General features: G+C 35.8%; 1 protein-coding gene across 2 annotated transcripts; it reads left to right on the forward strand.

Annotated features, from left to right (window-relative positions):
* Positions 1-3554: 3554 nt before the first annotated feature.
* On the forward strand, positions 3555-17538 carry LOC149402300 (lupeol synthase-like). Of its 2 annotated transcripts, XM_089609292.1 has the most exons (12): positions 3555-3795; positions 3902-4105; positions 11839-12027; positions 12109-12481; positions 13060-13529; positions 14667-14906; positions 15001-15099; positions 15199-15255; positions 15355-15401; positions 15486-15888; positions 16556-16639; positions 17132-17538. In XM_089609292.1, the coding sequence occupies exons 2-12, from the start codon at positions 3905-3907 to the stop codon at positions 17246-17248; spliced, it is 2280 nt and encodes a 759-aa protein (XP_089465418.1). In that variant the 5' UTR covers positions 3555-3795; positions 3902-3904; the 3' UTR covers positions 17249-17538. The 2 variants fall into 2 exon arrangements, with proteins under 2 accessions (XP_089465418.1, XP_089465417.1); XM_089609291.1 differs by lacking the exon at positions 3555-3795 and having other exon boundaries at positions 3819-4105.
* Positions 17539-23218: the final 5680 nt, after the last annotated feature.

Consider the following 23218-nt stretch of genomic DNA (forward strand, 5'->3'; position numbering starts at 1 on the left):
ATCCTCCAGGTTCAACCCGTGTCAAGAGAAGTCAATTTTTCCGTTATACTTCTCTTGATACATATCAGCCCTAAGCATTGTTGCTTCCCCAGCGAAAGATTCTTTCGAACGTTACTTACTTCAAAAGTGCGCGCAATCTATCGGTTCTGGAATCAACCCTTAGGTGAGAGAACATTAACCTTCTTTCAGGAAGGCTGGATTCCGTATCTGTAAATCATTTCCCACTCGAATTATGCTCTGAGAAAACTCCCAAGACATAAGCTGTGATTAGCATGAATAGCCTTTTAGCGAATGAGTCAAAGAGCTCAGTAACATAACCCAGTGTCCATGATCACTTCGGGATTTAGATCAAGTCTCACTGTGACCATCATAGTGGCCTCGGTTAGTGTGTCATAACGGTCCTTAAACGACACATCTACACCAAGACCTGTCCGGGTCGTACACTTACCACAAGTGTAGAATGCTCCCACATAGTGATCAGCCTTCACCCATGTGTTCCACATATATGACTTTAGATATAGTTTTTCAGGCGTATATCAGTCATCGACCATGTTTTAGCACACCGCCCGAACTCAGGTGCCCAGCACGTGACTCAGTTAGATACGGAGGCTATGGAATAATGAATGTTTAATAAATCTCATTAAATAAGAAATAACGCTTTCAATTCAAATAGATAATAAATGTCAAACTTTATTTTATTAATAATTTCAACGAGAATTTACATAAGTATCTTCTCGTGGGCAAGAATTCCTAACAACCACGTCATTATTTATGGCTATTTACTAAACGTTAATTCCCGCTTCCATCATTTCTTCCAAATGGATATTCCAATATCGTCTTGTCATTTCTCCCCACACTTTTCTTTTTTATTTAAAGAGAAGATTCAACAATCGTGATTCAAATAACAACATAAATAGACTTGACTTCGTAGACTATCGGAAGGTGCATCCGTAGATTACGACATAGAGGTAGTTCATGTGTGTTCATGCTGTTAATTTGATGTCAATGGTCGGTCATATTCTGTGGTTTATGCAGTGCTGGTTAATGGTATATAACTCCAAACCATGCATTAAATCACTCCGGATGGACTGCCAGAGGAGCTCTAATATCTAGTAACTAGCTGGGACAACATCCAATGCTGGATTGGATGGAAGAACAAACCTAAAGAAAGACTCGGAATTGACTTTTTCTATTGATTCTTTTCCGATCGAGATGTATGGATCCATGGGTCTATATAGATCTTGTTCATGGATTAACGAAAATGTGCGAAAGACTATTTAGCAATGTCAAACGTTTAAATTGGCTATTTTTCCAATTTTTTATGTTTGTTTTATTCATGCAAATATGACCAGTTTTGTAACTTTTGGTTTACTTTTGAGAATATTTTAAAATAACAATTAAATATTCTTAATGAAATGTCTTACAATTTAGAAATATTTTATTAGAAAAAATTAAATTGAACAAATAAGACCTCTCTCTCTCTCTCTCTCTCTCTCTCTCTCTCTCTCTCTCTCTCTCTCTCTCCACACGGTGAACTAGTAAAAACCACATTGTAACCCCAAGAACTCTTACAGTAGTTTAACCACTCAACTCAACCTAAAACCTTTTGCCATCTTCTTCTCCGATATGCGAAATGACTTGTTCACTCATCTACAATACAACTCATACGACTATTTTTGGGAAAGCACAGCCATCCTTCTTCACCAAACTAAAGGCTTCTACAAAGTTCAAGAATACTATAATAGTGATACGAACCACGCCAACAATGTGACGGTGACCCAGAATCAATGTTGGTGCCTTCGCAAACCAGGATCTCAAGTTCGATGACTCCGCGACCCAACGCCTAGAAAGACGCGAACCTTGGAATAAAGAGGACGCCACAAACGAATGTGTAAGTTCACTTGATAAGCCGGGGATGAACGCCACAAAGAATACCTTGATAAGTTCAGAAGTTTCTTCAAGAAACAAAGAGAATTCTCTCACTTTTTTTTTTTTTTATCAAAAACGTAGTCTACCTTTCTCATTCATGAAACCTCCTTAAATAAGGAAAATACAAAGCAAATTCGGAGTTCCTGGTTGCCCTAACTTAAATGGGCTAGAAGACATTATTTAGGCCTAATAACAATAAAATTAAAAGTCTAACTTAATACCTAACATATATGGGCTTCATTTAACATAAATAAAGCCCAAAAACACTTGAAAAAGACTTCAACTTAACCCATTGTTTTTTGCTACGAAAATAACAAATAAATAACTCAAACAATAATAACTAAAATCAATCTTCTTCAATAACAGCTTGAATGATGTGAATAAGCTCTCCTTTATTTCCGTGGGTATGATCGCTCTCCACTTCTTGCGCAACTTGTAAAACAAGGTTGTTCATACCTTCCTTCATTCGCTTTGCCCTTACCCTTGTGATTGGTCCCTTTGTTTGTTCCTCCTTGATGTCCGGATTAAATAGATCGGTATCTTATTTGCTTATTGTTTACATATAACACACGTCATTATTTCATATGTTATTTCAATTATTTTTCTATAACCTTAACTTTTATTTCCAACATGAATCGATGGAGGCCTACACATCGAGGCCTTACCAAAATCTCGCCGCGCAACAAATTTGTGCCATACCTCTTTGTCTTACTCGCCTATCTGGCTCCCTTCAGCATAATCTTAATTTCTATCTCACCTATCGACCTTAGCTGCCTCAATCCACCATACTCCCGCACCCAACAGCCAACTTCGCCGCCCAATCCCACCCTCAAACCACTCGCCCATCTATCGAGCCTATACTCTAGTCCCACTTTTCCATCTAGATATGAAGACGTTTTTTTAACGTCTTAAAAAATATATAGTTTTTAAGACATTCACTTCGAAGTCTTTTTTTTTAACGTCACTAAATTGTTTCAAGTCAATTTTTTTAACGTCACACTTGCTATTTCAATTATTTTTATATAACCTTAACTTTTATTTCCACCGTGAATCGGTGGAGGCCTACGCATCAAGGCCTTACCAAAATCTGGCCGTGCAACAAATTTGTGCCATGCCTCTGTCTTCCTTGTCTCTCCTTCAGCAAAAAATTATGGTGCACTAAGTTTGTTACATTTATATTTTCATATATGCGTTGACCTCCTGCATTGTTAATCATTTATGGACTACAATGTTATTAAACAAATATGTCGATTCATTATTAAATAAGTCAAAATTAATGTTATCCAATTTATAATAAATTTTGTGACTTATAGACCCATATGCTAATAAAAGTCACGGTTTCAATATTTGTATGCGCCGTTCATTATACGTGACTGCCTGACTGGTTCTCATTTTTCGTTTGGGTCTTATCTCGATGTTGTAAACGGACTTCGTTATATCATATATTCATATCAATCTAGAAAATGAAATCCGAAGTTAATTGCTATTTATTGACCTATTAGTTGACTGGTGGTTATAATGATTATATCACGAGATTAGGCAGACGAAAACGCATCTAATTTAATTCCTGACCTCTCTAGTACATAAAAAAAAAAAAAAAAAAAAAAAAAAATTTGCTTCTCAACCATAATCCACCAATAATTCCTAAACTTCCAGTCTTTACCATATTTATTGCCATCGCTAACTCAACCGTTTTGAATTTATTGTACGCACAGAAAGAGCAACATCTTTGATATTGATGTGAACAGTCGGTCTGGTATCATCAATATAGAGTCGGTGAAGCTGCAAGTGTAGCTCGTTACACTTGTTTTCTTGTCATTTAGTATTCTTTTGTTTTTTTTTTTCCATTGTCTCGGTGTTAACCCGGTACGTAACAGTGTATATATATATATATATATATATATATATATATATATATATATATATACTTACACAAACATATACATTCGTTCTCGTGAATTGAAAGAAGCAGAAAATGTGGAAGGTGAAGTACGGCACAGGAGCAGAAGAGCCATACTTGTACAGTACCAACAACTTTCTGGGAAGACAAATATTTGAATTTGATGAGAAGGCCGGGTCGGAAGAAGAGCGAGCCGAGGTGGAAGAGGCTCGCCAAAACTTCTACGAAAACCGCTTCAAGGTCAAGCCTTGCAGTGATCTCATTTGGCGTCTCCAGGTATACATGATATCATTATGATTGTTGTATAATAGTAAAATATTTTACTCTTATAATAATTTATTTTGTTACGATGAGGTATAAGGGTACTTATTATGTGTAGGATAAAAAGAAACCACCAAACCTTACTTACACATATGAGTTCAATAATTTATCATACAAAAAAAAAAAAAAAAAAGATCCTTAACTTTCAATGCAAGTACAGATTTCCCTTTCTAGATTTATGATTTTCTTGTATTCGTACTGCAAGATGAAACAATTAACGAACATGGAAAAAAAAAAAAAAAATAGTAGTTGGTGCGCTTTAAATTAAACACCATCCAACTTTAGTTGGTGCGCTTTAAATTAAACACCATCCAACTTTTGTCCTCTTATATATTTTAGTTGTTTACTCTTGCGCTAGTCACAAAAACCATTGACTTCGAGCAAATTGCCATATCGCAATTCGCAAGCCTCTTCCTTGGTAATTTATTATGTAGAAAAGTAATATATATATATATATATATATATATATATATATATATATATATAATTCACTTTTTTCAGTTTTTTCACTTTCTCAAAAACAAAAATAAAAACTGTATCAAACAATTTTTTGAAAACAACTACAAAACAGTTTTTCAATACAACTACAAAAATTAGAAAACAGAAAACAAAAATTTTTTGAGTCAACTACCAAACACAACCTATAATGTTTTCTCCTACTTGTTATTATGTATTTATTGAACTAGGAGTTCAAGGCTGGTCCCGCTGGGTCCCGCTTGTAATTATTCATGCCCGTCATAATTGACCACCAAAAGTCAGTGTCTGATTTCTGATGTTCAACATTTATTGTCAACATAATATTCTGAAATTTTTGTCACGTAGTTTATAAAACATTTATGTGGCCGGCCAGCCAGTAAATGGTTACTTAATTAAAAGGATTAAAAAGATTAACGTCAAACATCATGCCAATTGGCGTAGATATACTCCCCATGGCTCATTTAATTAGCAAACTATTCATGGTTTTGATCATATAAAATGTAGTAATTATAAACTAATCGATTAAAAAATGGAAATTTGTAATTAAATAAGTCCTTTTAATCTTAACATTTGAGATTTAGCCAACATTTAAAAAGTTCTGAAAAAAAATAATCAAATGTATGAAGTGACAGTTGGAATAATGGGTTAAAATTCCAAAAGTATCATTAAATCAATGTAGCGGTTTTTTTTTCTAGATTCGTCATTTTCTCTCACTTCTAGTTTTGGATTCGTCACTTTCTCTCTTATACTTTTATTCAAACATTTTTTTTATCCAAACTTCAAAAATCCATATCTATCTCATATGAACTCGAAATTGAGTGATTTCAAATCCTACAGATATGCGGCACCGAAATCTTCAAACATAGACTCATTGTGTTGGATGAAAACTAATTTTTAGTGCCATAGATGTAGAAAAAAACTGAAATTTTTTGGAACTTATCTTGAAATAAATGGAAATTTATTGAATATTTTTGGAAAAGTCATTACAAACACACGTAAACATGATGCATTAAACATGATTTTTCATCAAACAATATTAGATCTATTTTTTAAGATCTCGGCGCCACGAATCCGTAGGAATTGAAATCACTCAATTTCAAGTTCATATTAAATATATATGGATTTTTGAAGTTTTTATGGAAAAAAAAAATGTAAGAAAGAAATTAGGAGAGGGAAAATGACGAATTCAAAACCAGAAGAGAGAAAGTGACAAATTTAAAAAGCTAATGTCATAAAAATAATTTTTATTAGCTAACACTTATATCACATAAGCTGTTTGGTTATTTTTCCAAAAGTTTGCAAACGTTAACTATTTCTAAAACATGAATATTTTTGTTGGCTATAAAACTACAGTACTCTAAAAAAAAGAGCCAATGTTATAAATGTCAGTAAACGGTGACATTTAAAGTTTTTTTTTAGCAAATTGTTTTCTTGATAAGTCGAATCTATTTTCTAATTTCAGTGGACGAGGGTGCTTTATTTACTGATTTAGTCCCTTTTGTCGTTTCAAGTTCGTTTACAAATAGCTAAAGCTTGACAGACATAAAGTATTTACATGTCCATATCATTTATATACACTATTTGATAAAATATCTATCCCCACATATAAATTTATATACAAGGGTAAATATTTTATTTACAATTACTTCTTTTTAATTTCTTCAATTTGTTGTTATTTAGTAAATTTTATATAAATTTGACAATTTGTAAATTTATTAGTTTTATCGTCTATTTTGGTAACATCATACACAGTTTAATTCATCAAATATCCAATAGCTTTTTTACAACCTGATAAATTTTTAAAACTTCGAATTGTTCGATATTTTCTAATTTCATTACCTAATACTGTCCATCTAGAAAACCATTCATATTCCATTACATGAATACAGCTTGCGTTTAAATTAATATTGTATTTATTCTATTCATATGATTATCCATATTTTCTAGATATATTTATTTCTTATGTATCTAATTAACTCGGCATATGTATATACCAAGTGTGAAAATAGGTTGTATTATTTTGTCCTAATATACAAGTACGTAGAGTACTTATCTTCATTCTACAATCTCTCTATCTCTTTCTCTCGAATTCCACAATATCATATCATAGCCTCGAAACAAAAGCACATGTACACCTTAGAAAATTCCTTTACCTTCACTTGAGTCTCATCAAACCCATCTTCAACATCCTTTCATTCAAACTTCGATCAGATCACCCATCGTCACGAGTCACAAACTCAATGGTAACAACTACCTTAAGTGGCCATAATATGTGTTCATGTTCATTTTCATGTGAAGTAAAGATGACTACCTCACCAGTTGACCTCCAAAGAGTGTTGATTCGGCATACAAAGGGTGGAAGGCAAATAACGTCATGGCGATGTCCTGGGTTATCAACTCGATGAACCCCGGGAACGGGAAAAGCTTCCTACTGCTGCAAAAATTTAGAAGGCCGCGAGAGAGATATTCTCAAGCTCAACAAACGCTTTAAATTACCCTCCACAACCTACAACACGGCGAGATGTTGGTGACGCAGTACTTTAGCTCATTTCACACATTTGATAGAAAATCGACTACGCGCAATGCCAGTGGATATGCCCAGATGACTCCAACGAGATCGTGGAACCAAACGAGCCTTCAAACTATTCTCCAGATTAAACAAAGAACTACAAGAAGTTTTTTGGTTTTATTCTCAGTTTGAAGACTCTACCATATCTCAAAGCCACAAATATAAACAGAGGTTTGTCATTTCTATTACTTGTAGACAATCACACGAGGTTTAGTTTGGTTTACCTAATGAAACACAAAACAGAAACTAGCGACCACTTCAAGAATTTCCACAGAATGATTCAAACTCAATTCAACACACTCTTTCAAGTATGTCACACTATTAATGCTCGTACTACTTTATCACGGAGTTCATTTCCTATTTCCTAACGCATGGCATCATTCATACCAACTCATGTGTACAAAAAGGAATTGCTGAATTACTTTCTTAAAGTTGTTCGAGCTATCTTGATCACCTTGAATGTCTCAACCCACTATTGGGGACAAGTTTTCCTTACTTTCATGTACCTCATTAACTGCATTTCATCTCGGGATCTAAATTCCAAACTTACAGTTCAAGTCTTGCTTGAAATATTTCTTCACACATGGCTCAAAATATTTGATTGTTCTGACTTTGTTCACTCCTCCCACTGGGGAAACCTTGACCCTATCTCTACCAAATGCATCATTGTCAGGTACTCTACCACTAAAAAAGGGTACAATTGTTACCAATCAAACTTTAGGAATTTCATTGTCTCCATGGATGTATGATGTGATGTTTCATGAGCTTAACCCTTACTTTCCTAGTTTTGATAGTCACAGGGAGAACATAATGGAAGACTCTCTTAATTGAATGACAATATCTTCAAACTCTACTCCGTCCATGAGTTCGAATATCTCTACCATACAATCAAACATTCCAATCTCGTCTCAGTCTTTGAGCTCACCTCCGTCCAGCTTTAAAATCACTACAAGTTACGTACAAGCTCACATCCAATATTCACCTTCAATATTTGACATTAAACCTATTGAGCAAATGTAGTTGTTCTTCAATAATGCCTCTTGATTTAGACTTACTTATTTCCTTGAGGAAGCCTACTCAGTCTAGTGGTTCATACATAGAATACTATGTGTACAAAAAATATCTATCTGCGAGCTATCAAGATTATGTGACAAGAGTAGACCAAGTGATGATCTCAAACTAAGTATATGAACTTCTAAAAATCCCTAGTTGATGACCTAAAATCCCCGACGAAATATGAGCTCTCAAGTATAATGACACCTAGAAAATCACCGATATACCATCAAGAAAGAGAATTGTTGGATGCATATGGATGTTCACCATCAAACACAATCAGGATGAAACTGCGAAAAGACGGAAAACACAATCAGGCTGGAACTGCCAAAACATAAACTCAGGGCCTATAGAGTTGATTATATAGTATATTGGCACTAGTGAAAAAGTTCAAAACCATTTCTCTAGCTACCAACTCGGACTAGCCGTTACTTCATCTTGATGTGAAGAATGCCTTCTTGAATGGTGATCTAGAAGATGAAATGTATATATAAATTCATCATGGCTTTAACAGCGACCAGCTCCCTAACAAAATCTGCAAGCTCAAGAAATCAGTTTACAGGCTCAAGTAGTCACCAAGAACTTAGTTTGAGAAGTTTACTCATGTACTCAAGAATTGGAAATATTCACAACGCTAAAAGGATCATACATTGTTCCTAATAATCTCAGCCCAAGGAAAACATACGACTCTTAGTGTGTTTGTTGATGGCATCATTATCACCGTAAATAACCTCAAGGAAATACCAAGGCTTACAGTGATTTTATCTCCTGCATTCGAAATCAATGAACTAAAAACCGTATGATACTTTCTCGGCATGAAAGTATCTCGATCTGAAAGGTATCATTATCTCTCAAAGTAATACATGTGTGATCTTCTTAAAGAAACATGCATATGCCTTATTGCGAAACGACTGACTTCTATGGATCTTAACATCAAGCTTCCAGCTTGAATTACTAAAGTCTTTGCACACAAAGAAAGATATCAATAGCTCGTTGGTATGCTCATCTATCTCACTCATACTCGACCAAACATAGGTTTCTAATAAGTAAGCGTATTCAGTGGGTTCATGAACAATCAGTTCGAGCTCCACATGAAAGCGATCGTGAGAATTCTTCGATACATCAAATCATCTCTTGGTATCGATCTTTGGGTCAAGAAGATCATTTCCGAGATGTAGAAGCATTACAAATACCAACAATTGAATAGGGTGCTAGATCATTGACCGACCTTTGTTCAGTGTGACCTAGTAACCTAGCAAAGTAAGAAGAAATATATGGTAGCTCGAACCAGTTCAGATGCCAAAACTAGCTACCGGAGTGTGTAAAGGTAAAATGGTAATGGACTACTCGATATCCTGCTCAATTGCCTTATCAAAATGATATGTGATGATCTAGTCGCACCGAGTATTGCCAAGAATTCAATCCGACACTGAGTATCATGCTGAACATCTTCCATCTAGCTTGAGGGGAGTAGAAAATTATTCAAATTTTATTACATGAATATAGTCTTCATTATAATTAATATCGTATTTATTCTATTCATATGCCCACCCGTATACCCTAGGATTATTTATTTTTTGTATCTAATTATTTATTGTATATATAGATTGTATTCTTCTCTCATAATATACAAAGAATAAGGTACATATTGGACTATATATATCTAATATTTGAATATTTAAGATATAATTTTAATTAAGAATAGTTATTAAATTATTTTAAGTAGTTTCTTCAAAATAATTTACACAAAATAGAAATTTGAATATAATTAATTAACAAAGTAGTCAAAACATTTAACTCTTCAATAAAATAGCCAAAGTTATGATGTCCAGTATTATTTTTGGAACCGTCAATAATAAAATTGACCCTTATTCACGATAAATTTACTAATTATTTGACACCTGGTAGTTGCATATTTTTGTTTTTATTCTAGTAATTTCATAAAACATTTGCTATTTCTTAAATCCATTAGCTTTAATTGACTATTTAGCTATAAAACTGATTTTTTATTTTATGAAAATTAAACCATAGGCAGATGTTTATAGCTTTTTATTCATAATTGAACTTTTTATAGGTGTTATAAGTAAATACTAAAATGAAATAAACGAGTTTTGAATTTTTTGCTAGTGGAGGAAGGACATGTAGCTAATTAACTAGAGGAATAACAGTTCATAGAAAACTACTTAAAGCATCTCCAAGAGAACTCTTTATATTTTAGCTATTTTAACTAAAAAAAAATTATTTTTTGAGAGTTACTGTTTTTCCATTTCACTCCAACCACACTCTCTATTTTAGCTAACATCCATTACTTTTATACTTTATTTAACAAAAAGTTTGATTAAAATAATATTAAAAATATTTGGAAAAAGAATAGGGAGCTCGCTATATTTAAAGAGCTCTCTACTACAAAAATTAATATAGGGAGCCATTATGAGTGTGGTAGGAGTGTGTAGGGCCCCCGTTCTCCATCGTGTTGGGCTGCCACCCGATCATAACTTCAGACTAGTATGATATTGTCCGCTTTGGGCCCAAGTCCGCACGGTTTTGTCTTTGGACATATTTTTAAAAGTCTCATACTAATGGAGATGGTGTGACTCTTATATCCAATGCAATTATTGCCTACTAGTTCGATGTGGGACTTAGGTTGCTACCCCAACAATCCTCCCTCAAACCTAGAACCACTTACACGTGGCCTCTCCTCCAGAGAAATCATCTTTGTACCGCCGTTTGGCACCAACGGGACATGCCGCCTGACCATCATCATTGTCAGGAAGACTTTCGACACAAAGCACTCCCATCGTGAGGTCATCACATTGAGGGCTTCTCCTTCCACATCGCAAACATAGCCCAAACTCTCAGTGCTCCTGATCATTTGGCTCTGATACCACTTGTAGGGCCCATGTTCTCCTCGGAAAGCACAATTTTATCTTTGGACAACTTCTCAAACGGTCTCATACTAATGGAGTTGGTGTGACTCTTATATCTAAAACAATTTTTGCCTACTCTTTCAATATGGGACTTGGGTTGTTACCCCAATAGAGTGTTTATTTTCCTCGTGATGCTAGATATGATAGCTAAGAATCTCATATAGAGAGTCTAATTGAAAGGCTCTTAATTAGCTATTAAATATTACCTTTTAATTTGCTTAATATAAACAAAATTTATCTTTGACTTTAATTTTACGCTCCCATATTTAGCTCGCAAAAGTAAACCAACAAAAAAACAAGTCAAAACAAACTAACAGAACACACCGTTTACTATTTAATCCGAAGTTCTTTTTTTTTTTTAACTATTTTATCCGAAGTGTTATTACTTATAAATTAAGATAGCGAAAATTCCTTTCATTTTATTTATTTCTTTTAGGGAAGCGAAAATTCCTTTCAATTTATTGTTTAAACTCACACGGTTCATATGCTTTGAACTTTTAATGATTTTCTTTTGCATGCAATCATATTTGGATTACACTTATTCATATTATTGGATGGTAGAAAAATATGAAAAAAAATAGAGGTGTGTGTAGTGATGTCTAAAAATTCTAAAGCTAACACAATAGTCCTTGCACTTTTATTAACTGATATGAAAATTTCAGATGCTGAGAGAACAAAATTATAAGCAAAAAATTCCACGAGTAAAATTGGAGAAGGGAGAGAGCGTGTGCAGTTACGAAAAGGCGGATGCTGCAATGAGAAGATCAATAGACTTTTGGTCGGCCTTACAATCACCTCATGGCCACTGGTCCGCTGAAAACGCCGGTGTTATGTTTTACATTCCTCCATTGGTACTTGGTTTCAAATTAATATAACTAACTAAAATCTAGATGCACTAACATAATTTTTAACATAGGGAAAATGTTTTGTAGGTGTTTTGTATGTACATATCTGGGACCTTGGATACGGTGTTCAATGAGCATCATAAGAGGGAAATGTTATGGTACATGTATTGCCACCAAAACGAAGATGGAGGATGGGGACTGCACATTGAGGGCCCGAGCATGATGATGTGCACAGTCATGAACTACCTTGCTATGCGAATTCTTGGTGAAGGACCCGATGGTGGTCTCGACAATGCATGTGCTAGAGCTCGTAAATGGATTCATGAAAACGGAGGCGCAGTGGGCTCGGGCTCGTGGGGAAAGACTTGGATGGCTATACTCGGAGTTTATGACTGGGCTGGTTGTAATCCCATGCCTCCAGAGTTTTGGTTTTATCCTTCTGTGGTTCCACTGCACCCTTGTACGTATACTCTTTTTTTTTTTTTTTTAGCTCTACTAAGTCTCATAACTATTGTGTTAGTAACATCTTCGTCCTTCAACCATTTTTATATGAGCAAAATGGTCCACGAAGTATTGATTTCGCAGTATTCAGTCCTTTTTAAAAAATACATATAATTTTTAATGAAACAAAATACCAAACACCCTAAAATATATTAATGACCTTGAATATATATATATTTTAATTTAAATAAATCAACTAACTAAATCATATTATTAAACACTTAATAGAAGTTATGCAATTTTGAGTTCTAGAGTGCTATTTTATTTTAATGGTACCTTTCTAAAATTTAAAGAAGTTACTTAAGTTTTAAATATATGTATGTTTTGAGTTGTTAAGGAATTGAATATAAAAAATTAAAAAAAAAACATGTGGTTTAGAAAATGTCTAAAAATGTTGAAAAATCAATAGTGTGCTTGCATAAGAGTTCAATGACTATATGCAATAAAGCTACTTTTTTTTTTAATGCATCCAAGTCATGATATATTTTAGCAATTACTTATTGTCTTTTTTTTTCTGTATGTATTCTGACTATGTAGCAAAAATGTTTTGCTATTGTCGATTGACGTTTATGCCGATGTCCTACTTTTATGGAAGAAAGTTTGTGGGACCAATCACACCTCTAGTTCAACAATTGAGGGAAGAGATTCATGTTCAACCATACAAACATATTAAGTGGAGCAAAATGCGTTACGTATGCGCGGAGACGGATAATTATTATCCTCATGGAAGAGTTCAGAGGCTTTTATGGGACAGCGTGTACTACGTAGCGGAGCCTCTTATGAATACATGGCCTCTTAGCAAGTTTAGAGAAATGGCTCTTAATCGAGCGATAAACCACATTCATTACGAAGACGAGCATAGTAGATACATTACTATTGGCTGTGTGGAAAAGCCGTTGATGATGCTTGCTTGTTGGGCCGACGATCCTGCCGGTGAAGCATTTAAGAAGCATATCCCTAGAGTGGCCGACTATTTATGGGTCGCAGAAGACGGAATTACTATGCAAGTATGTGCTTTCTTTTCTTCTCCTATTTATTTTACTAGTTTTAAGAACATGCTCAACATGAATACTTGTACATTTTATTTGTGACTTTTCATTGCATTAATCATCGAAATTTAATACCTAACAAAATTATCGGATAAAATAGTAGAGTACTTCTTTTTTATTTTAATTTGTATTTTGTATATGTTGACCTGTAAAACTAGTACAACAATATCTTACAAAAATACACAGACTCCGAGTAAGAGGACTCCGAGTACTGAAAAGATTTAGGCAAGACTTTCTCTTTATACCGACGAATCTAATACAAGAGAGCAGTGTTTATAAAAGGTTCTAAGTAGAAGAAAAACAAGAAAAGTATTCAAAATTCCGTGTCTTGAGAATCTCCGCGAGTTCCTATTTATACTTGTCTGGTGTAGCTTCGTGGTTGTGGGCTCTGACGGTTATTCGGGGGAACGTTGGGTGATCACTCCCACGTTCTAGACGGTTTTTGGGTAACTGCCGCTTTCCTCTCGCTGAGGTGGACGGTTACTACTTTTTGTATGGTTTTGGAACTGTTGAGGTGTGCGTTTTAGGGATTTGAAACATGTTTTTTTTTGTTTGACTAGTCTTTGACCTACGGTCTTCTCTTCTCTCCGAAGTTCTGATCGGTAGGTTTCGTTCTTATCTTATATACGGGTCGTTCCTTTTCAATGGTTAACTCTTAGCTCAATTTTACCTGAGTTCGGTGCTGGACTTTACATGCTGCTCGGGATGCCGACTACTATGCTCGGTATTTGGCCAAATTATCCAGTAACAGTATATATATTTTATGTGAATTATTCTTATTATTTTCAAAATATTTAAGGAAGGAGAATAAAAGATGCCTGTTAGCAAACTCTTTCTATTTATTTTCAATGTTATGGATTATAGATATTTTTATAAAAGATGCCTGTTAGCAAACTTGTGTGCATGATAAGTTAGTGTCATGTTTATTGACTTGATTGTTTTTTGTTTTTTTTTTATTTTGAGAAGGTGACTTGGTTGTTTCTTATTAAAGAACATTTGTGAGCACGAGTCATAACCATAAAATGCAGTAGAGGAAATAGTGTGAGATATAGAGGCTGGTTCATTAATATTGTACTAATTAATTTACATGTGTAGAGTTTTGGAAGCCAGTCATGGGATTGCAGTCTCGCAATTCAAGCTCTACTAGCAGGCAATATCAATGACGAGATATCCCCTATTTTGAAGAAAGCACACGAATTCCTCAAGATGTCTCAAGTAAGGGAGAATCTTCCGGACTACAAGCATCATTTTCGTCATATTTCCAAAGGAGCATGGACATTTTCGGATCGAGACCACGGATGGCAAGTGTCTGATTGTACCGCTGAGGGTCTAAAGGTTTTTTTTTTTTTTTTGGCATAAATTCGTAATCACGTCTAAAAAATATCTAATACTTCATTAACTAACAAAAAAATGAAATTAATTTTGGCAGTGTTGCCTTCTACTCGAAATGTTGCCATCGGAACTTGTAGGAGAACCAATGGTTATTGAGCACTTGTATGACTCTGTTAACCTCATAATGTCTCTACAGGTGAGAAAATTGCTAGATCTCTCCTTGATTCCTAGCACCTTTATATTTTATAATACATTTGTTACTAATTAATCACTTTTTTTTATTATATAAAAATAGGGTTCCAATGGTGGCGTATCAGCTTGGGAACCGACAGGAGCTCCGAAATGGTTAGAGGTGACGAATATACTTATCATTATACTTGTTTGTATTAAGAACATGTACTATGAGGAGATAGTAATGTAACCATTTTTTTTTAATCATCATTTTCTTCAGTGGCTCAACCCTGTCGAATTTCTTGAAGATCTCGTTATTGAATATGAGTAAGTAATTATTTATAAGTCGTTCTCTACAAAATTCAACATGATATCTCAAAGCTAATGGCATGCATGCACGATTTTGTTTAGATACATTGAGTGCACTTCGTCGTCAATCCAAGCCTTGAATCTATTTCGAAAGCTTCATCCAAACCACAGAAGAAAAGAGGTTGAGAGCTTCATAGAAAACGCGGCGAACTACCTGGAAAACATTCAAATGGCTGACGGGTCATGGTACGGGAACTGGGGGATTTGCTTTGTGTATGGCACGTGGTTCGCCATTAGAGGATTGGAGGGTTCAGGGAGGTACTACTACAACTGCGAGGCTGTCCGTCGGGGCGTTGACTTTTTGCTACAGACGCAAAGAGACGATGGTGGTTGGGCCGAGTCCTACACTTCTTGCACCAACAAGGTCTACACTCCTTTTGAAGGAGACCATTCAAATTTGGTGCAAACTGCATTGGGATTAATGGGCTTGATTCACAGTAGACAGGTTTGTGTACATAGACCAACCTATTTTAAAATTACTAACATGTGTAGGAGCAAACATACGTCCTCCCAAAAAAAAAAAAAAAAAAATCGTTTATTAAGTCACTAACCAGCTTTTAATAGTCTCTCTATTTTGTCGTTCCAATAAAAATAAAAACAGTCCCTTCGAATACTTTTATAATTAATTAAGTTTTATAATAAAAAAAAATTATATTGGGAGATCTAGGTATATGGTCGACCCTATAATCACGGCAGATCCAGATGATTTTGTAAAGAGGGGGAGAGCAAAAATCAATTTAGACTGAAAAAAAAAAAAAAAATTAAACCCGAAAATTTGGACTTTAAGGGGTCCAGGCCTCTTCAAGCTTGTACCTGAGAGCATGCAACATATTGTATAATATATAGGCAAAAGTTGAATTCGATCTTTAACATTGGAATAGTTGAACTATAATTTTAATTGAGAGTAGTCATTTGATTATTTGACGATTTCTTTTATCGTATTTTTAACTTATTTTCAGTTCAATTTTCATCCCTCTATAATTATGTTTCTGACTGTCTCGGCCCTTAAACATGTGTGATTCTTTTGTGATGATTGTGCTTTAATTTTATTATAAAAAAATTAAAAAAATTAAAAAAAAAAAAATTGTTCTCACTTTATCATGTTGTTTCAGGCCGATAGGGACCCTACTCCGATCCATCGTGCCGCCAAATTGCTAATAAACTCTCAATTGGAAAACGGAGACTTTCCTCAGCAGGTATTGTATGTCGTAATATGTCATCTAATTTTTTTTTATAAACACCAATTGCTTCATATTAATAACAGATAGCCTTAGTCTATTTTTTTGGATTCTATAATTATATAGTCTTATAGAAATTTTAGGGTTGCATAATAGCAAATGTTTAGTTAATTATAATTAATTAGTCACTAATTCTGTTAACTACAATTAAATTGAAAATTTTATCCAAATAATTCTTGCTTATTAATTGAGTTATTTTGAAAATATTGTCAATTTATTTACAGTCAATAGAATGATCAATGGCTAATTGATTATAATTAACTAAATATTGACTATTATTAACATATATAACGTTGGCTATTTAACAAAGACTAAGTTTGACGCTTATAAATTTCTTTTTTTAAGTAGCCCAAATAGCCTTAGCTTAAGTCTCCGGAGTTACTTTGTTAAGACCGTCGTGGGAATTTTTATGCTAAAACACGTGGCTTTTTAATTCTTATGTAATCACAGGAACTTATGGGGGTTTTCATGAGGAATTGCATGTTGCACTATGCTGCTTATAGGAATATATTCCCCATTTGGGCTTTGGCTGAATACCGTAATCTTGTTCAACTGCCTTCTGTTTGAAGAAACAATAGCGGCATAAGATACCATCGTTTGTACTTTTTAGTTTTGGGTGTTGCTAATTCATTTCAGAGTTTCCATTAGCGCATCCTTTGGTAAGATTTGGTATAGGAAATAAGCAATTTGTTAAATAGTTGGTGTGCTGTTGCTGGAAATAGAAGAAAACGTAACACATTGACATACATTAATGAAGGTCCAATGGTATTTGGTATATCCCTCTATTGTTTATACACCCTAAAAACTCATGATGAAAATTTAAACTTTGAACTATGAATGAATGCAAGATTATTATATTTGATCATCTCTATAAGATTTGACATAAACAGACCATAAACTTTACGGTATTAATGATTTAGTCCTGAGACTAATTATTTTAATCATTTAAATTTAATCCCTAAACTCTAGTTTTGAAAGGGATTCCATCCTTTTGTCCGTGCCACGGTAAATAAAATCAGTTATAGCCAAAAAGAATGTGCAAATCCTAGCCATGAAGTATCCAAGAATAGAATTTAAAAAAAAAATAGAAGGGGAAACAAAAGCTGCAATGTTGATGGTTCCCCAAGTAAGGTGATTACATATTTATATCTCAGGACAATGTCCATTTATAATTTTGAAATCTGTATTTGAGGTTTGAAAAATTGACCATCAAGTTCACCCCTTCGAATCGGGTGGGAAAAAGCGAAGAAATGAGGAAGACGAAGATTTGAGAGAGAGAGAGAGAGAGATAACTGTTGAACAATCGTTCTAACATAATTTCATTGATTGAGTAAGTTTAATACAATCAGTTATAATTACGCATATATAGTCAGCTTATCTTGACTGACGAGTTAGTTACAAACGGTAGTTAGTTACACAAGTTGAGTGTGAGCTGGCAGTGATGAGTTGGCAATCCTGACAGTGATGAGTTGGCAATCCTGACTGAGCTACTCTTGCTCACACGCCCCCTTGAGTTGGACGATTGTCCTCAGCGGCTAGAAGCAGGCGAGAGCTAAGTTCATGAAACCGTGCTTCAGGAAGTGCTTTGGTGAACATATCAGCAAGATTGTCCTCAGTGGGCACATATCGTACTTCGACGGACTTGTCAGCGACCAAGTCACAAATGAAGTGTACATCAGCTTCAATGTGCTTGGTGCGAGCGTGGAATACGGGATTCGAAGCAAGAGCACCGGCACCTAGGTTGTAACACCAGATGATCGCCGTCGACGGGGAGGGACAAACGTTCAGCTCACTCAGCAAAGAGCGAAGCCAAATCAGCTCAGTGGACGTTTGAGCAAGTGCCCTGTACTCCGACTCGGTGTTGGAGCGTGAGACAACTTTTTGCTTGCGTGCAGACCAAGTTATCAGGTTACCACCAAGGAGTACCACATAACCAGTTGTGGATCGACGATTGTCTGAGCAGCCTGCCCAATCTGCATCGGAGAAGGCCTCAATGGCAAGCCGTGGGGCTGGTTTAAAGGAGAAACCATAGTGAAGTATCCCCTTGACATAGCGAAGCACCCTTTTGCAAGCCTTCCAGTGGGACTCACGAGGACACTGCAGATATTGACTCGACTTGTTGATGGTAAAAGCTAGATCAGGCCTGGTGAGTGTCGGGTACTGAAGACCACCCACCAGCGACCTGTAAGCTGTAGGAGATTCTACCAATGGCGTGTCATCATCAGCAGTCAGAGATCTGGAAGAGATCATGGGAGTAGGACACGGTTTTGCTTCAACTAGATTTGCCTTGACCAGCAAGTCATAGGCATACTTGGTTTGAGTGAGCCTGAGTCCAGTCTGCATGCGAGTTGACTCAAACCCAAGAAAATGGCTTGAGGAACCAAGGGATCCAAGAGACTTTCAGGCAAACTTGACATTCAAGTCACTGACCACACGCTTGACTTCTGAATTGTCATTTAATGTGATGAGAATGTCATCCACATATACAAGTAGATATAGCCACACTGATCCGGAATTATAGAAGAACAATGACGTGTCACTCTTGCTATTGTGGAAACCCCGAGAGATCAGATTTGCGTGAAGTTTATCATACCACGCCTTCGGAGCTTGTTTAAGGCCGTAGATGGCCTTGATGAGTCTACACACATGAGTCGGGTTAGCTTGATCAACAAAACCAGGCGGTTGATGCATGTACACAGTCTCCTTTAGATCACCGTTGAGGAACGCATTATTAACGTCTATCTGCTGAATATCCCAGTTATATGTGACAACAAGGGTGAGCATTGTTGGAATTGATCTAGGGTACTCTAGACAAAGTGCAAGTACACGTAAATAAAAACTATTATGAGCATACTAAATTTACTAACCTTTTTAGAAGCTTGAACGTTGAGAAGCTTTTGGAAAGTTGCAACGTTCGTCTCCCCTCGCAACACGTCTCTCTTCTTTCCTCGGCAACACAAGCAACCACGATAGTTTCTATCACAAGAATCACTCTAAAGAAAAGGAATCAGTGAGTGGGCACTTTTAAACACGACGATTCGAGAACAAGACTCAAATTCGAAGAGCTAAAGACGCTAGGTCAAATGAGGACCTAGGTTCCAAAACAAAAACGAAAAGAACTTAGAGAGAGAGAGAGGATGGGCTGCCAAGCTAGAGAGAGAAGCTCTCAAATCTCTAAAACTTGGAATGCATGAAATGAGAAGAATAAGGCCCTTATTTATAGGAGAAGCTTTACCTTCAATAAGGTAGTTTCTTCTTCTATAGGATATCACATATTCATGAGCAAAATTGCCTTATTTCCCTTTCTCATTTGGGCGGCCAAGGGGGCTTCTAGAAGGCTTGGATTTGTTTCCTCTTTTGCTCCATTGCCTTGCTTGGCCGATTACCCTCCTTCCTCATAGAGGAAATTTGTTTTCTATTTTTCTTTTGGCAAGTATCTTCATACATTAATGCACAAAATAAACTCTCTTTCACATTAGGGCTGCACAAAATTTAGTCTCCCATTTCCTTGGGTTGGATGGCCAAAAGGCTTCTAGAAAGCCTTTCTAGATCTTTCTTTACTTGTTCATGACAACATAAGAAAAGCCCATTAAGAATTTTCAAGTAAAATTCTATGAAATGTAATTAATTCACAAGGCCAAATGAACACATCATGGCCGAGTGATCTAATGTCATCATATGACCATGTCAAAAAAAATTTATTTACATTCATTTCATAAAACCCTTTTAACAATTTTCGTAAAACTTGTCTCGTTCTTATTTTGACTTAGCTTCTAGTTTAACTATTCCTACTCGATATGATTTGTGACAGTGACCTCATGGATCCAAATGAACAAAGCTTGAGCTAAATACTCGGACTCAAAAGTTCACAAACCTTTTCCAAGTTTAGCTTAATGTCAACTGACTCCACTAAAGAGTTGACACTGCAAATCTCTCGGTTCAAATGAATTTATTTTCTACTCAAGAATTCAACCAAATTATGATGAGTGGATCCACGAAATATTATCGATGTTTACCCTTCATGAATATCATCAGCTAGTCGGGATTTACAAAATTACCATTTTACCCTTCTAGCTGTTATTTTCTCAACTCCTTTGTCGCTTGTGAATAAGTTAGAAACAATGTATTGACGATGAGCTAACAAGTCACATTGTTTCATCCAAAAGAGTCAGGACTCAATTTGGACACTGGCCAATTCATTTATTCACATTCCAAGGAACAAAGCATGAGGTGATATACATTACATTTCAGCAATCTTGTACATGAATTCCATATCTATGAGAACTTCACAAAGTTACTCATGACATCTTCATAACTTAGTACTTCACTAATAGGTCATGTTCGGAATCACATAGTGAGTCCGAACTCTGACTTTCTCAAATGAGAATACGTAAGCTATGAAATGACATGTCTCATTTCAGGATTAAGGTAAGCATGATGCAATTCATACGTAGTGACTTCGAGACATAAGAGGTTAAATGGTTTATTCTTATTTTGTCTCTAGAAGTGCACTGGTCAATTCAGTACCTTCCGAAGATACCTAGAAGAACTATAGAGTCTCCAACTCTCAATGCCCCATAACCAGACATCATAGATTCTCCTATCAATCGTATTGAGGTCAATAGTCCTTTGACCCTTAGATTGCGAATATATCGTTTTAAGCAAACTACGAAGAGTTTGTTCATGCAAATCTACATTTGTCTCTTCGTAAGTTGTTAAGTTTGTTTATGGACAAAAGACTAATGTTTTATCATAAAGCTTCAAACATACAAGGAAGAATGAATGAATGTTTCAACTTTTTATTAATGAATAAGCAATTACAAGCAAGAGTCTTCGTGAGACTTTATTACATCAAATGTACCAAATAAATACTACAACTCTTCTTGTGGGCACCATTGACAACAAGCATGACTCGGACTGATGGTTGTTTGATGACGGGACTAAACGTTTCAAAATAATCAAGACCATGAGTTTGCTTAAACCCTTTTGCAACTAGGTGTGCCTTAAACCGATGTATAGACCCATCTATCTTGTACTTGACTCTATCCACTATAGGTACATCCGGTGGCATGGCTACAAGTTCCTAGGTGTTGTTCTTGTGTAGTGCAGACAGATCATCATCCATTGCAGTCAACCAGCGAGTGTCTGCTAGAGCAGCTGAGACATTGTGTGGTTCAGCTACAGCCTCATGATTCAGAAGTGCTAGTTATGCTGTTAAGGCCTTTGGCTTGAAGATGGCTGAACGAGCACGAGTGACCATGTGATGTGATGAATTTGTGGCTATTCTGAACATTGGAGGTAAGGCATTTGTGGCTAATTGGCTATTTGTGGGATCTGAGTTTGAACTGATAGGTATAATGTGGAGTTGGGAGTTTGAGTCTTGGGAGGTTGAGTCATGAATGATTGAATTTATGTTGATATTTGAGGGGTCATCTGGGCCAACTGGATTACGTGGGGAGGGGATAGGGTCACTAGAGCATGGTGCTGGTATGTGTGTTGTGAGAAAAGGAGTGACATTTTCATTTGTATTAGTTGTAGATGATGTGTTTGTGTTTTTGTCTGACAGGGCATAAGGGAAGTGTGACTCATTGAAGGTAACGTTTTTGCCTATGTATATCCTCCCTGATTTGTGAAGGCACTTGAAGCCTTTATGTATATCACTATAGCCAATGAAGGTACATAATATTGCCCTGTGATCAAGCTTGTGTGTATTGTAAGGACGTATGTGTGGGTAACAGGCACAGCCAAAAACTTTTAGGGCCTTGAGATCAAAGGATACCTTGAAAACATCTTCAAATGGAGACTTGTAGTCAAGTGTTGATGAAGGCAGTCGGTTGATCAGGAAGATTGCTGATGAGAAGGCATGCCACCAGAAGGTCAGGGGCATGTGACTCTCAGTAAGTAAGGTCAAACCTAACTCCACTATATGGCGATGCGTGCATTCCACGCGACCATTCTGAGCATGAGTGTGAGGACAGGGATGTCTGAATATTATCCCAAGATGACTCAGCAGGTTGGTGAAAGATCTGAATTCTCCTCCCTAGTCAATTTGTAGACACTTTATCTTGCAGCTGAAGAAACGTTCAACATGAGCCTTGAACTTCACAAAGACTTGTTTTGCTTCATCTTTTGTCTTCAAGGGATAAAGCCATGTAAACCTGGTATGGTCATCCAGGAAAGCAATGTAGTATCTGTAACCCTCACTTGTTAGTATAGGTGCTGGTCCCCACAAATTAGCATATACAATATCTAGAGGATTTTTGGCATGAGAATAAGATCTTGGAAAAACAACATTTTTTTTACTTTCCAATTTTGCAGGCAGTATAAAAAATCTAAGTGTCTTGCATTGCCTTGTTTAACATTGGCTTTTTCTAATGCTATAGAAAGGACTTTTGTACAAGGATGTCCTAACCTCTTGTGCCAAAGATTTAGATCACTTGACACAGTTTTATCACTAGTACAAGTATGTAAGTTTTGATTTTGATCTGGAGTGATTGACGTGAGTAGAGCTGATGCAAGTTGTGGTTGACTTGAAGC

This window comes from Urtica dioica, chromosome 3 (assembly GCF_054948205.1).
Source record: "Urtica dioica subsp. dioica isolate 48M chromosome 3, U.dioica_male_clone48M_v1_H2, whole genome shotgun sequence".
Taxonomy (NCBI): Eukaryota; Viridiplantae; Streptophyta; class Magnoliopsida; order Rosales; family Urticaceae; genus Urtica; species Urtica dioica.

Bases quoted from the DNA above. Each gene is read 5' to 3' on its own strand.
- LOC149402300 (XM_089609292.1), top strand. From the start codon at position 3,905: ATGTGGAAGGTGAAGTACGGCACAGGAGCAGAAGAGCCATACTTGTAC. The intron at 4,106-11,838 runs GTATACATGATA...TGAAAATTTCAG, and splicing joins ATCTCATTTGGCGTCTCCAG to ATGCTGAGAGAACAAAATTA. The intron at 15,256-15,354 runs GTGACGAATATA...CATTTTCTTCAG, and splicing joins GAGCTCCGAAATGGTTAGAG to TGGCTCAACCCTGTCGAATT.